The sequence below is a fragment of the Hylobates moloch genome, unplaced genomic scaffold (assembly GCF_009828535.3).
Source record: "Hylobates moloch isolate HMO894 unplaced genomic scaffold, HMol_V3 SCAFFOLD_16, whole genome shotgun sequence".
NCBI classification, from domain to species: domain Eukaryota; kingdom Metazoa; phylum Chordata; class Mammalia; order Primates; family Hylobatidae; genus Hylobates; species Hylobates moloch.
The window spans coordinates 877,685-893,404 of record NW_026652291.1 but is presented as its reverse complement, the minus strand read 5'-3'; the positions used below and the strand labels follow the sequence as shown (position 1 = coordinate 893,404).

The 15,720-nt window shown below is 52.9% G+C and overlaps 1 protein-coding gene across 2 annotated transcripts; it reads left to right on the top strand.

Annotated features, from left to right (window-relative positions):
* Window positions 1-481: 481 nt before the first annotated feature.
* SIVA1 (SIVA1 apoptosis inducing factor) lies at window positions 482-6,970 on the top strand. 2 transcript variants are annotated; one of them, XM_032180468.2, is made up of 4 exons: window positions 482-654; window positions 2,973-3,167; window positions 3,938-4,094; window positions 6,739-6,970. In XM_032180468.2, the coding sequence occupies exons 1-4, from the start codon at window positions 537-539 to the stop codon at window positions 6,794-6,796; spliced, it is 528 nt and encodes a 175-aa protein (XP_032036359.1). In that variant the 5' UTR covers window positions 482-536; the 3' UTR covers window positions 6,797-6,970. The 2 variants fall into 2 exon arrangements, with proteins under 2 accessions (XP_032036359.1, XP_032036360.1); XM_032180469.2 differs by lacking the exon at window positions 2,973-3,167.
* Window positions 6,971-15,720: the final 8,750 nt, after the last annotated feature.

Below are 15,720 nucleotides of genomic sequence, written 5' to 3'. Positions count from 1 at the left end.
TTCCTCAAACTAGACCCGCCCCGACGTCGCCCTGGCCTATCCCACGCCGATCCTCAAAGGAGGCCCGCCCCCGATGCACAAGCTCCGCCCTCGCTGCACTGTCCTGACCCTCGGCCTCGCCCACTGGCTCTTCCCGCGCAGCCGAATGCCGCGACCTGGCTCCCACCCTACCTCGCTTCGCGCCGCACAGGAACCCCGCCCCTAGTCTCTCCTCCCGCCTATCCTGAGCCGCGCGCGTACAAATCTCTCCCACGGACCCGCCCACCCTGATCCTCAACCTGGCCCTGGCCTTTCCCGCGGCGTCGAGTCCAGCACACCGACGCACGAGTTCCACCCCCGATCTCTCCCTCGGCCTATCCTGCGCCGCTTTGCGCAGGAGCCCCGCCCCCCACTTCGCCCGCAGCCTATCACGCGCCGCGTCGCTCCCTCGCCTCAAACCCGCTCACGCCCGCGGATGGGCGCGCGGCTGTGACGTCACGGCGTCGTTGGTAAGGGGCCGGCGGCCGGGGAGCTGCGTAGCTCCCGGCCCCGCGGCCATGCCCAAGCGGGGCTGCCCTTTCGCGGACGCGGCCCCGCTACAGCTCAAGGTTCGCGTGGGCCAGAGGGAGCTGAGCCGCGGCGTGTGCGCCGAGCGCTACTCGCAGGAGGTCTTCGGTGAGTGCCGGGCGGGCTGCCGAGGGTCCGCTGCGTCGGGGCCTGGAACGGGTTGGGCCTCAGCGTCCCCTCTGAGGCCTGAGCGGGGGGCTCGAGGGCCCTGCTTTCTGGCCCCGCGTTCCCGGAAGCTGGGAGGCCGCGGGGACACGAGCTGGCCACGCCTAGGGCTGGGGTCAGTGAGGGGGATGTGAGGACCCCAGCGTTCACCCACCCTGTCCGACAGCCTGAAAGAAAAGGGTCCCTGCCCCTAGCCCCCGCGTCCTCTTCCACGATCCCGGTTAGTCGCCGTCCTGCAGCGAGCGGCACCCGCCTGGTGCTTCCTCGGGACTGTCCCGTGCAGGATGTCCTGGGAGAGGTTGGGGAGCGGGGCGTCCTGCGTGGAGTCAACCCGAAGAGTGCCCCTGCTGACCCAAGAGGTATTCATGGAGCGCGCCGCCCCTGCCAGGCACTGCGGCTTTCTCGGGAAACCAAAGGCAGGCAAGACAGATGTGCCCCGTCTCCCGGGAGCTCCCCAGCCTAGTTGGGGAGACCAGCAGGAGAAGGAATCGCCAGGTGATCGGGGCAGGCACAGGTTTGTGCAGGCGCACCTGCAGGGATGGCACGGAAGGCTTCTTGGAAGAACAGTCTGAGCGGAATCCTGTGGGGGCGAGTAGGAGTTAGCCAGGCAGAGGAAGGGAAGGAAGAGGACGAGGCAGAAGCCAGGCAGCAGGAGAGCGAATTAGGACTCCGTGTGGCTGGAATGTCCAGTTCTGGGTGGGATGTGAGGGCAGTGAGCTCCCAGGCCTTCTCTGGCTTTCTCCTGTGGATTTCGGGCGTGTTGATCTTATTGATCATCACTCTGACTGGGATGATTAATACCCTGGGGCAGGTACAAAGTGGAGCGTGCCTTGCCTAGTGATTGGGGCACAAAGTCTGCACCTGTAAAGCAGTTAGAGGATGACCCGGGGGGTGTGATTTACCTGGTGCCGCTTGCGCCTTGGGAATGAGGGAAAGACTCTGCCTCCCGAGGTTCCTCTGTGCCGTGTCTCCAGTGTGCTAGGGCTGTGAAAGCGAGTGCTATCCTGGGACATGGGAAGGTAAGGGGAATGATGCCGTGGGAACTGTGGCAGGACCGCAAGCGTGTGCCCTCTCAAGACAGTTGAAAAATGCAAACATTGTGCAGGCAAGAAGAGGGAGATGGAAATGGGGCCTGGCTCAGTCTGGCTGTTTACTCTTCCCGAGTGCCCTGACCTGGGCGTTGGCAGGTGTGTGCCACTCACCGGGTCAGATCAGGGACGGCTGCTGGGTGCAGTGGGCCTTCCATGGTAAATGCAGGACACCTACTTTGAACTATGTGACAGTTTCCAAATTCCAGGCCACAGCTGTTAACCCTGATCTCTTAACCTCGAATTGTCCACAAGGCCTTGAGGACAAGGATTAGCCTCACCACATGTCTGTCCCATTCCTTTCCCATTATAGATGGGGGAAGATGTGGGGGGCCAGGAGGAAGAGGTGCAAGGTGTCGTGAGCTGGCATCAGCTACTCCATTTAAGTTACCCTGTCACTATTATTGCTGCCCATTTCATGTAGAGCCACATAGAGTTTCTGGGATCTTTGCCTTTACTGTGTTATGGTGAGGTGTGCAAAACAAAAAACAAAGCATTTCTGGGTCTGGCCCTGGGCATCTGATTTTTCAAAGCTCCCCAGGTGACTGAACTGTGGCCTGATGGAAAACCACTGCTCCCAGGGATGGGTGGGTGTTCTAGAACAAGAGGTCTGGAAGGTTCTGGGATGCTTGTCTTGCCAGCAACTCTGTAGCAGGTGAAGGGGGTGTGTGCTGGCCAGAGGCTGCAGGCCCAGCTCCAAGCCTCTGGCTGCTTCCTTGGCAGGGGACGAGTTTTGTGAATTAGTGCTCCACAGTGCAGAGCTCCCTCTGTGCATTCCACAGAGCCTGGTTTCCAGGTGGGGAGTGCTGGGGAAGCAGAAAAGGGAGAAAGGGGAACAAGCTTAGTGAGGCGAGGCCAGCCGTGAATTGCAGAAAATGAGCCGAGTGATAGGAGAGGGAACCCTTGCATCAGACACAGGTGGGGCTGCAGGGCCGGAGCCTTCCTGGAGGAGATGACAGCTAAGCCAGGTAAGGAAAGGAGGCACGAGCATTCTCAGCATAGAGGCAGAGCAGGACCCAGCTCGCCAGGGCACAACACAGGCTGGGGTTACTGGATGACAGAGGGCACATGGGAGGACGATGGGGTTCTTGTGAGGCTAGAAAGACTCAGTGGCCATGCAGGGGCTTTGCTGGTACACAGTGAAGGACGTGAGAATGATTTGTCTTCCTCCAGAGAAGACCAAGCGACTCCTCTTCCTCGGGGCCCAGGCCTACCTGGACCACGTGTGGGATGAAGGCTGTGCCGTCGTTCACCTGCCAGAGTCCCCAAAGCCTGGCCCTACAGGGGCCCCGAGGGCTGCACGTGGGCAGATGCTGATTGGACCAGACGGCCGCCTGATCAGGAGCCTTGGGCAGGCCTCTGAAGCTGGTGAGTGGCACCAGCAGCCCTTCGTGGCTGTGGCACTGAGGGCAGGTGGTGGCACAAGCATTTTTCTTCATTTGCAAGCTCAGGCTTTTCCTCCCTGGGCAAGCAGGAGTCTGACCCAGAGCTTGGCCTTCTGGCTCAGAAGGCTCCTGTTATCAGGAGGTCTCACATTCAAGACTGGAAGTTGTTAAACAGCTTCTAACTACTGGGCCAAAAAGCAGCAGAGACTCCCCGGGTATCCCATCTGCTTTCTGCCTGCAGCCCCCTCAGATAGTCCCACAAGACTGGAAACATGCCCGTCCCGTCCCTGCGCAATGTGGGTCTCAGAGTATCACCTGTGTTGCTGGTTAGAAACGCAGTCCCCGACCCTACCTCAAGTCTGGTTGGTGTGTCTGCGAGGAGCCCAGGCACCTCTTTGTTAACGAGTTAAGGCAGTGGGCCACACTGAGACCCAGATGGGAGTTCTGACAAGCAACAGGGGAAGAATGGTCCTTCCAGCACTGGCCTCCAGGTAGCAGAGGGACCTGGTAAGGGATGGAGCACTGAACTGGGAGTCAACTACAGGCATATCTCACCTTAGATCTCTCTAGTAAAACGGGGGTCCTGTGCACCGTACCAGGCTTACGGATTATCAGAAGGATCCAGTGTAGGTGGGAATGGGGTAGGCAGGTCAGAGCCCTCTGCCCTCAGGTGTGCAGGGAGGCAGGTAGCCCGGCAGTCCCGGAAACTCCAGTCTCTTTGCAGCCTGACAGCATGGCGTTTCTTCCTCACAGACCCATCTGGGGTAGCGTCCGTCGCCTGTTCCTCATGTGTGCGAGCCGTGGATGGGAAGGCGGTCTGCGGCCAGTGTGAGCGAGCCCTGTGCGGGCAGTGTGTGCGCACCTGCTGGGGCTGCGGCTCCGTGGCCTGTACCCTGTGTGGCCTCGTGGAGTAAGTACTTCAGTCCCTGGAGCTGCTGAGATCCCATAGCCCCAGCAAGCCATGATGGGGGACGGGTGGGTCACCCATGTGGGGAAGGGCCCAGAGCACCCACATGTGTGGCCCCTGATGCAGTGCCATCTGGCATTGCCTAATGGGACATAGTGGCAATAGATGCTTGGCCCAACTTTAGTGGTTAGTAATTCTTTCTAAGGGAAAGCTGAACCTCACAGATGACCTGCTCTGTATCCGGCTCTAATCCCTGTCTTCAGCCACTTCCTGTTCTGGTCTTTGAGCCCCCCCCACTGTCCGAGGAGCCCCTGATTGGTGACACAGGTGCATACTGCAGCTTCACCACAGTCATGCGTGCCATTTGGTTGTAGACCCTCTCAGGCGGGAAGTGGAGTGTTTGCATAGTCTCCCATTTGTGGATGGGTTTGCTGCAGCTGGCTGGATCCCGTCGTTACTCCTAAGGTGGGGAGGGGGGTTCTCACCCCAGGGACTACTCAGCTGGTGGGTGGGAGTGGACAGTGTGGAGCCTGTTTTCCCTGCCCCATGAGAAAGATGACTTCATCCAGACACATGTGGAACTGGCTCCATAGACCCAAAGCAAGCTTAGTCCAAACAGTGTCTGAAATTGTCCATCTAAAATAGAAACCACATGTTACATCTCGAGTCCTTTCTCTCGAGCCTTTCTTCAGTTGGGGCAGAGGCCCAGACTCATTGGAGATGGAGAGCCCCGGGCAGGGGGTGGGCAGCACCAGGGAGAAGCGCCGCGTGCCAGTGATCGGCTCCCATGGCTTCAGCATGGGCAGGAGTGGGGTAACGCACCCCATCCAGGTTGGGAATCATCTGCAGGGCTAGCTATGAATGTGGGATACTCTGTCTTTGCTTTTCACCCACTGAATTCATCTTCTTTCCTACTTATGTGTAAACTGAAAAGAGCAGGGTTTTCTTAGTGTCTGGCGGGCCTCTCACCAAAGCAGAAGTGAACACAGCCATGGGCAGGTTCAGCGGAGAGGTGGGTCCCAGAGCCCTGCGTGGCTGGCCTCCCCCTCCTGCCCTGCACACCATCCTTGAGGGACTCTCTCCCGCCCGTTTCCTCCTGGCCTCTACCTACTTTCTGCTGCTTCTTCCTCCCATACCCGCAGAGTTCACGTTGAGCTGAGTGGGCCACTGTCCCCACTGTGGACACACTCTTTTATCGCAGCCACAGCACAGGAGGTGGGCTCTGCCCTCTTTCACAAATAAATGACTTGTTCCAGGTCACAAGCCAGAAGTGGCATTCCCAGGCCAGGCAGCCCGGCCCGTGGCACCCGCAGTCTCGTACCCCCTCCCCTGCCATTTCCTAGTTCAGGACCAGGAGTTGCGTGAGTGGGGGAAAACAGGGATCAGTCCATATGGCTCTGGTTTAACACAGATGCAGCCCAGCAGCCATTGGCATCCTGCCTGATGGCCTGCACTGGCCCGTCCTCTGCAGGGCTCTCCAGCTGGCTGCTGGTGGCAGGGAGGGGGCTGTCTTCACGGCTCACCCACAATACTGCTGGCAAACTCTGCAACACCAGGTGGCAAGCAGTTCTGGCTGCCTTGTTGACTCCACAGTCCTATCGTGTTTGGGGTAGCCATCGCCAGTCTCGTTTCCTCGCGACATCTCTCTTAATCACTTTCTCCCTGTGTTTTGCCGGGTTCCCTAGCTTTTACCTTTAGAGCTTTCTTTTTTTTTTTTTTTTTTTTTGCTGAGACGGAGTCTCGCTCTGTCACCCAGGCTGGAGTGCATTGGTGCGATCTTGGCTCACTGCAACCTCCACCTCCTGTGTTCAAGCAATTTTCCTGTCTCAGCCTCCCAAGTAGCTGGAGTTACAGGCGTGCGCCAGCATGCCCAGCTAATGTTTGTATTCTTAGTAGAGACAGGGTTTCACCATGTTGGCCAGGCTGGTCTCGAACTCCTGACCTCAGGTGATCCTCCGGCCTCAGCCTCCCAAAGTGCTGAGGTGAGCCACACCATAGGCGTGAGCCACCATGCCCGGCCCTACCCTTAGTCTTGATACATCAGAAAAGCACTGTTTGATGTGCTTCGGTGTAAACCATTGTGGTTCGGTGAATTCTGGTAGGTCATCTGGAGGTTTCCTTGGAGAGCTTCTATCCTACTGGAAACCCAGGTTGGGCCATATGTGGATTGATCAGCAGTGGGAGTCAGCTAGGGCTGCTGTAACTCAGTTCGCAGACCCGGTGGCATACACAGCAAAGAGGTACTGCCACACGGCTTTGGAGACCAGAAGTCTGAGAGGAAGGTGCTGGCAGGGCTGGTTCCTTCTGAGGCTGCAATGGGAAACCTGTCCTGGCCTCTCTCCTGGCGTCGGCTGGTTATCTTTGGTGTTTCCTGTAGACAGCTGCCCCCTCCCTGTATCTTCATGTCGTCCTCCTTCTCTGTGTCCTTCTCTTCACGTAGTCTTTTTAGGACTGGTCGTGTTGCCTTAGGGCCCCCATGTCAGTGCCCTCATCTAGACTGATTATGCCGGCAGCAATCCTGTCTCCAGATAAGGTCGTGTCCTGAGGTGTTCTGGGCTAGGACTTTGACGTTTGAATGGTGGGGGGTGGTAGACACAGTTCAGCCCCTGACAGCAGCTTTTCTCTTCCCTCCCTGACGCTGTCACAGCTGCAGTGACATGTACGAGAAAGTGCTGTGCACCAGCTGTGCCATGTTCGAGACCTGAGGCTGGCTCAAGCCAGCTGCCTTCACCGAGAGCCACGCCATGCATGGCAGCCTTCCCTGGAGGAGCGCTCGGTGTCCACACTGAACTGTGGGGTCAACGGGAGGGGTGCCTTTTACATGTTCTATTTTGTATCCTAATGACAGAATGAATAAACCTCTTTATATTTGCACCAGAGGACTCCTGTCTGTCAGCACTTCTGAGGGTGGAGTTTGTGACCCTCCACCTGGGAGGGCCAAAGGAGCAATCAGTGGGCGGGGCCTGCTGCACCTGCTGTCTACCTGCCAGCTCCTAGAGACCCCACTGTGCATTGTGTGAGGCCCCTCACTCGCCCCCTGCTACAGATGAGAGCATGCTCCTCCCCAGCTCGCCCAGCTGGTAAATGGGGGGAAAGGACCCAGGTCTGGCTCCAGGGTACACCCTCACGGAGAGAGGTGATACTCGCACACCATCCCCAGATGCCACTGTCATGCACACCTGATCCATCACATCTTGGTGTCCACTCTATTTTTTGGTGCCTGTGTGGTCAGGCCCCGTGTGATTGATAGGCCACTGCCCTCCAGGAGCTTTGCTCTAGCAGGGGAGATGGACCCAGCAGTGCTCCCTCTGGAGTCGGTGTAGCTTGTGTGGGGCCTTGAAGGAAGAGGAGTTGACAGGAGAGGAGGCGGGGTGGCCTGGAGGACAGAAGAGGGCAGGCTGCTTGAGTGCTGGTCCCCACACAAGTCCACTGAGGCGGGTCCCAGCCCCTCCAGGGGTGAGTGAGCAGTTGAGCCACAGCCCCTCTGAGAAGCTCTGGACTACAGCACAGGTTGTTTGGGGCAGAGGGTGGGCGGGAGTGTGTGCTGGGGACAGTTGAGAAGAGCCTTTGCTGTTCCTGGGAAGCTGTTAGAAGAGCAGATTATGCTGATTCTTAGAGGAAAGTCAGTGGTGCCCAAGTGGTGGATTGGAGCCAGGCCCAGAGTGGGATCTGCTGCCCTGGGGCCGAGGATATTCCACTCCCGTGTCACGGGTAGAGGGGGCGCTCAGAGAGGTGGTCAGCATGGTAAAATTCCAGGGGACAACTTAGAAGGGGATTGCAGGGGACTGGCCGGGGGCTTCCTGCACTGAGGACGGCCTTGACCGCCTGCTGCGAGCGTCGGCAGCAAGTGGCCACGGTCAGCCACGTGCTGACTCCTTCCAGGTTTCCACAACAGACTGCCACCCAAGCCCTCATTTCTGTTACTCCTGTCACTGCCCCCTCGGGCCTGTCAGCCCTTCCCTTCACATCCTCTGGCCGCATCACTGCCCCACAGGACCACACTACTCCAGCCAGCCTGCCTCCCTCCCCTACAGGGTCACTACATAGCGCCCTCCAGGCTCCCTGCTTCTGCCCTGCACCTGGCAGTCTGTTCTTACACAGCAGCCAGATCTGTCACTCCCCTGTCCCAACACTCCAGTGGCTAAACATGTCCTTAAAAGTAAAAGTCTGTGGCCCCACAGCCTCTGGCTTCACCCCTCCTCCCCCATCCCAGGGCTTGCTCTGCCCCAGCCAGGCCTTCCTGCAGTTCTGAGAATGCTCAGCATGTTTCCCCTGCACCCGCCTCGCTCCCTCTGCCTGGGGAGCTCTTCCTCTGGACGTCCATAGGGCTCCCCCGGATTCAGCTCAGAGAAGCATCCCAGTGCCCTAATGTGTAGGACAACCCCTCCATCACTCTCCCTCTCGCCCTACCTAACTTTACCACTAGACGTGATGCATATTTAAGTAAATATGCAAATGTACTTATTCTAACTCTACTAACTGAGGTGTCGCTTCCGTGAGGGGTGGGGCTTTGCCTAGAGCAGTACCTGGTATATATGTTTGCAGTAAATATTGTTGGTCTTCCCGCTGTGGTGGAGCCACAAAAACTGGCCCATAGATGACTATATAGAGAGAGAGACATCGGACAGCAGCCAGTGCAGAATAGTAACGCCTGAAAGAGGGAACAAACGCCAGGAGCCCAGGGCAGCTGGAACACTGGAGTAGAAATTGCCTCAGTGTTCCCCTAAGGCTCCTGCTGAGGACTGGTGGCTCCTGTGTGTGAGGAAACTGCCTGAGGCTGGGGAAAGAGCCATTGGAAGAAAGCGGGAAGCAAGTCACATTCCCAGCACTAAGTGTGGAGAAACGTCATTCACGGAGAACAGGGTAGAGGACTCAGAAGGATATTGATGCCATGTTCAGGCTAGATTAGCCCTAGACCAGAGACTGCTCTGTGCCTTCCTAACAACTTTAAGTCAAGCCTCAAAAAGACCAAACGGTTGCAAGTACTTTAATAGCATCCAGAACAAAACTCAAAAGTAAGGGGGAAAACATTTTGTTGTTTTTAGAACAAACAAGGCCGGGTGTCAGTGGCTCACGCCTGTAGTCCAAGCACTGTGGGAGGCCGAGGCGGGTGGAGCACTTGAGGCTAGGAGTTTGAAAACAGCCTGGCCAACATGGTGAAACCCTGTCTCTAAACATACAAAAATAAGCCAGGCATGGTGGCATGTGCCTGTAATCCCAGCTACTCGGGAGGCCGAGGCAAGAGAATCACTTGAACCCAGGAGGTGGAGGTAAGTAAGCCAAAGTCTCACCACTGCACTCTAGCCTGGGCGACCGAGTGAGACTCCGTCTCAAAAAAGGAAAAAAAAACAAACGTGCAAAGAAGCAGGAACTACACCACACAATGAGAAGAAAAGTTAGTCTGTAGAAACAGACCCAGAAATGACACAAGGTGGTAGAATAATTCTGTTTACTAAGTAGACAAGGACATCAGAATGGCCATTATTAAGAAGGATAGAGGAAAACAGGAGCATGTTACGAAAAGGAATGAAAGACATAAAAATGGCCCAAACAATTTCCAGAGACAAAAATACAATGTTTGAGATGGAAAATACACTGATGAGATTAAAACCAAAATAGACATTGCAGAACAAAAAATTAGTGGACTTGAAGCCATTACAATATAAACTATCCAAAAGGGAACAGAAAAAAAATGAGGAAAATGGCAGAGCCCCTCTGAGTTGTGGGACAACTTCAAGCAGCCTACTGTGCCTTTAACTGGAGACCCGTGGATGAGGGGCATAGCAGGGTGGAGACAACTTCTGGAAAAAATAATGGTAGGCCGGGTGTGGTGGCTCACATCTGTAATCTCAGCACTTTGGGAGGCTGATGCTGGCAGATCACCTGAGGTCAGGAGTTCGAGACCAGCCTGGCCAACATGGTGAAACCCCGTCTCTACTAAAAATACAAAAATTAGCCGGGCATGGTGGCGGGCACCGGTAATCCCAGCTACTTGGGAGGCTGAGGCAGGAGAATCGCTTGAACCCGGGAGGCGGAGGTTGCAGCAAGCTGAGATTGTGCCATTGCACTCCAGCCTGGGCAACAAGAGCGAAACTCCATTTCTTAAATAAATAAAGTAATTAAATAATGACTGTAAAATTTCCTAATTTGGTGGAAACATAAAGCCACAGATCAGGAAGCTCAACAAACCCCAAAAGAAACATGGAGAACATTACATGAAGCACATCATCATGAAATTCCTCCAAACCAGTGACAAAAATCTTAAAAGCAGCCAGAGAAAAAAGACACTTTGTGTTTACAGGAACAAAGAATGGCAGCAAGACTCCTCACTAGAAACTGCAAGCAGACAGTGAACACCACCTGTGGGTTGGGCAAAGAACTTGAATAAACTTATTTATTTATTTTTTTGAGACGGAGTTTCACTCTTGTTGCCCAGGCTGGAGTGCGGTGGCGTGATCTGGCCTCACCACAACCTCCGCCTCCCTGGTTCAAGTAATTCTCCTGCCTCGGCCTCCCAAATAGCTGGGATTTCAGGCATGTGCCTCCACGCCTGGCTAATTTTGTATTTTTAGTGGAGACGGGGTTTCTATGTCGGTTAGGCTGGTCTCAAACTCCCAACTTCAGGTGATCTGCCTGCCTCAGCCTCCCAAAGTGCTGGGATTACAGGCATGAGCCACCAAGCCCAGCTTGAATAAATATTTATCCAAATTTAGTTTTGAAAGAAAAGAATGTCAACCTCGAATTCTATACCCAGTGAAAATATCTTTCAAAAGTGAAGGTGAAATAAAGACTTTTCAGACATACAAAGCTGAAAGATCTACAAAAATTGTCAAAAGAAGCTTTTCTGGCAGAAGGAAAATGACACCAGATGGAAACTGCATGTACACAAAGATATGACGAGCACCTGAAATGGTCACTGTTTGGGAGGACACAAAAGGCAGGGTTTTTTCTGATTTTTAAAATTGCCTGTTGTCCCAGCTACTCAGGAGATTAAGCTGGGAGAATCCCTTGATAGGGGTTCAAGGCCAGCCTGGGCAACATGGCAAGACCCTGTCTTTATTTTATTTTTATTTATTTATTTTTTGACAGTGTCTTGCTCTGTCACCCAGGTTGAAGTGCAGTGGCCTGATCTCAGCTCACTGCAAGCTCCGCCTCCTGGGTTCACGCCATTCTCCTGCCTCAGCCTCCTGAGTAGCTGGGACTACAGGCGCCCACCACCACGCTCAGCTAATTTTTTGTATTTTTAGTAGAGACGAGGTTTCACCGTGTTAGCCAGGATGGTCTCGATCTCCTGACCTCGTGATCCACCCGCCTCGGCCTCCCAAAGTGCTGAGATTACAAGCATGAGCCACTGCGCCCAGCTGACCCTGTCTTTAAATATGTGTATATATAATCTCTTTAAAAGACAATTGCCTAGGCCAGCTGCAGTGGCTCACACCTGTAATCCCAACACTTTGGGAGGCTGAGGCAGGCAAATCACCTGAGGTCAGGAGTTCAAGAACACCTGAGGTCAGGAGTTCAAGGTTTGGCCAACATGGCAAAAACCCCATCTCTACTAAAAATACAAAAATTAGCCAGGCATAGTGGTGCATGCCTGTAATCCCAGCTACTGAGGAGGCTGAGGCAGGAGAATCACTTGAACCCAGGAGGCGGAGGTTGCAGTGAGCCAAGATCACGCCATTGCACTCCAGCCTGGGCAACAGAGCAAGACTATCTTAATTTAATAAAAGGCCAGGCATGGTGGCTCACGCCTGTAATCCCAGCACTTTGGGAGGCTGATGCTGGCAGATCACCTGAGGTCAGGAGTTCAAGACCAGCCTGACCAACATGGTAAAACCCTGTCTCTACTAAAAATACAAAAAAAAAAAAAAAAAATTAGCTGGGCATGGTGGTGGGCGCCTGTAATCCCAGCTACTCAGGAGGCTGAGGCAGGAGAATCGCTTGAACCTCGGAGGCAGAGGTTGCAGTGAGCCTAGATCGCACCATTGCACTCCAGCCTGGGTGACAGAGCAAGACTCTGTCTCAAAGAAAAAAAAATTTTTTTAAAAATCGTCTATACACATGCTCCTCAGCTTACAATGGGTTACATCCAGATAAATCCATCACGAGTTGAAAATATTGTTAAGGGCCAGGCGTGGTGGCTCATGCCTGTAATCCCAGCACTTTGGGAGGCCAAGGCGGGCGGATCACGAGGTCAGGAGATCGAGACCATCCTGGCTAACACAGTGAAACCCTGTCTCTACTAAAAATACAAAAAATTAGCCAGGCTTGGTGGTGGGCTCCTGTAGTCCCAGCTACTCAGGAGGCTGAGGCAGGAGAATGGCGTGAACCCAGGAGGCGGAGCTTGCAGTGAGCCGAGATCGCGCCACTGCACTCCAGCCTGGATGACACAGCAAGACTCCGTCTCAAAAAAAAAAAAAAAAAGAAAATATTGTTAAGCGTACTGAATGTGTGTAGCTTTCGCAACATTGTAAAGCTGAAAAATTACAGGTTGAACCATTGCAAGTCAGGGACCATCTGTACATAAAGAACTCCTAACACGCAACAATTTAAAAAAATCCAAAAATGGGCAAAGGACTTGAGTAAACATTTGTCCAAAGAATATATAAAAACAGCACACACATGAAAAGATGCTCCACATCACTGATTATCAGGGAAATGCAAATCAAAACCACAATGAGATACCACCTCACACCCATCAAGATAGCTACTATTTGAAAACAGAACAAGTGCTGGGGAGGATATGGAGAAATTGGAACATTTGTGTACTGCTGGTGGGAATGTGAAATGGTGCAGCCAGTGCAGAAAACAGTAGACAGTTCCTCAAAACACTAAACATAAGCCTGGCACAGTGACTAATGCCTGTAATCCTAGTGGTTTGGCAGCTGAGACAGGAGGATCACTTGAGCCCAGGAGTTTGAGACCAGCCTGGGCAACGTAGTGAGATTCTGTCTCAAAAACATGAAAGGAAAATAAAAACTAAACACAGAATTACTGTTTGATCCAGCAATTCCACTTCTGGGTACAGACACAAAATAATTGACAGTAGGGACGTGAACAGGTATTTGTACACAAGTTTGTAGCAGCATTAGCCCCAGTAGCCAAAAGATGGAAACAACCCAGATGTTCATCACGGGACAAATGGATAAACAAAATGTGGTCTATACATGCAATAAAATAGTATTCAGCCTTAAAAAGAAATAAAATTCTGACATGCTACAACACAAATGAACCTTAAAGATACTATGGCTGAGTGAAATAAGCCAGACAAAAACTGCATGATCTCACGTATATGAAATCCCCAGAGGACTGGGGAGCTACATTCATTCATTTATTCAAAATATATTTATTCTAAATGCAACACAGTATCCTGGATTGTATGTGTATACTGGAATAGAAAAAGAACATCAGTGGGAAAACTGGTAAAATCCAAAAAATAAGCCAATAAAGGAGATAAAATGAGACAATCGACAATACTTATTTAATACAAAAAAAGACAGGAAAGGAGGAAGAAAGAACAAATGGAATGTATAGAAAAAGAGCAAGATAGTACATTTAAGCACAACCATATCAATAGTTGCATTAAATGTAAATGGTCTAGACACCTTAATTAATGGGCAATGATTGTTAGATTTTTTTAAAATAACAACAACAAAAAAACCTACATGCTGTCAGCCCCTTCTGTAGCTCTTTCCCAGACTTGCTAGAAGCAAAAGGATGAAATAATTATCTGTTGTATGATAAAGTCAGCCTTTGAACAGACATTCACTGGAAGTGACATCTGGGAAGGCAGGCCTAGACCTTATCCTGACATGCCCCAGGAACACTCTCAGCTCCTGGAGCCTCGTCTGCAACACTGAGGCCCCCAGACCCAGAGACCTGCAGAGCCTTCAGTTACTCACACCTGCTGAAACATGGGAGGTCTAAGTGCTAAAGTCACTTTTATTATCTTCCTCCCTTCCAGGCCAGCCTTGTGCTGGAAGGAGCACGATGTGGGTATGTGAGAAACAAACTCACCCATCCACACCCGAAGAATGGACTCAGGGACCGGAGAAGAGCGAAAGTGAGAACTTTAATGATGGTCTTGCAAGATTGGGTGTCTGAGGAGCTGGCACACCCAGCACAGTTTCAACAAGCAATTTATCCCCTTGTGCGCAGGTCCCTCCCCTGGTTCCACATAGGCTGAGTACTACGGGGTCACAACCTTCCTGGACGTCACCTATTGGTTGTTGGGTAGGGGCTTTAAGTGTTTTCTTTAGGGTTATCTTGTTGCATTCTGTTGCAGCCCACAATGCATTGCAATCCTAGTTAACTCAGGGGCTCTTCAAGTATTTGACTTATGACCTAAGTAGCTGGGCAGGCTGATAAGAACAGACAAAGCGAACTATTTTGGAGGCTAGTAAGCTTTCATTTTAGACTAAACTTTGGTTCAGGTGAGGGCAACTAAGGGACGGGGGATGGCGGCAACAAACAGGCATTGGCTATCCAAGCAGGGGCCTAGTATATCCTGTTGCTTCTGTAGTTTGCTGACCTAAGCTGATTTTAGGCACTTTGTCTTGGAAATGGACACTTTATGCATATTTCCTTCGGGGTACCTCTGACACAGGAAGGAGAGCTTCCTCTTGGTTGGCATATTCCTGTTATAACCTCTCCAGACAGCCCTCGCTGTTCGGCAGGCCCTGGTGGGGCTGCAGGGTCCTGGCCCTCTCCACCTGCGCTGGCCTTGCTGGCCAGGACTGGACTGCTCCTTGCAAGGGCACCTGCACCTCCTGGAGTTTCCTCTCTGAGATGCGCATCTCCTTGCACATCTCACCCCTCACTGATACCCTCCACCCCACCCCTGGGATGCTGCCTCCTGCTGTAGATGGTTCTGTCTGGGGCAGCTAGGAGGGTCGGGAAATTCTCAGAGGATCTCCATTTCTGCGTTCATTTTGTTAGGTCCTCAGCCACTTGTAACGGGGACATAACACAGGGTCATGTCTGTATTAATGCCAGTGACGTTGAAGCCTCTCTCTCTGGACTATAGAACTATCCCTAAGAGGCCAGGTGTGGTGGCTCACACCTTGTAATCCCAACGTTTTGGAAGGCCAAGGCAGGAGGATCACTTGAGGCCCGGAGTTCAAGACCGGCCTGAACAACATAGCGAGACCCTATCTCTACCACAGAAATGGTAAGAAATGGCCCTGCGGCAGTCCTACATTGTCAGAGGGGGCCCTGCTGGGAGAAGCAGCTCATGCTCCTCAGCCAGGCTGTCTGGGAGATGCTGCCTCTGCCTGACCATTTCCATACCTTGGTTACTTTCAGTAATGCTTTGCTCAAAGTTTAAGGATATTGGAAGGGCATTGCTGTATTTTTTGGTTTCTAAGAGTCACATTATTGATAGATCTAAAATCCAGATGCCTCTTACCCTGGGAACATCATTTACTGTGTCATGTTTCACGTATTTCCCGAAAAGCGGTGTCAGTTTTGCAGCCTGTTAGAACTGAAGCACTAAGGGATCACCCAGAGGAGAGCTTCGGGCTGCTCCAGATGTGGCTGTTCTTGGCTGCCACAGACCCAGAAGATCCTCGCCAGCCTGTGCTCCCTATGGGGCACCCCTTCCAGTGGAAGTGAGGGCAGCCATGCACCC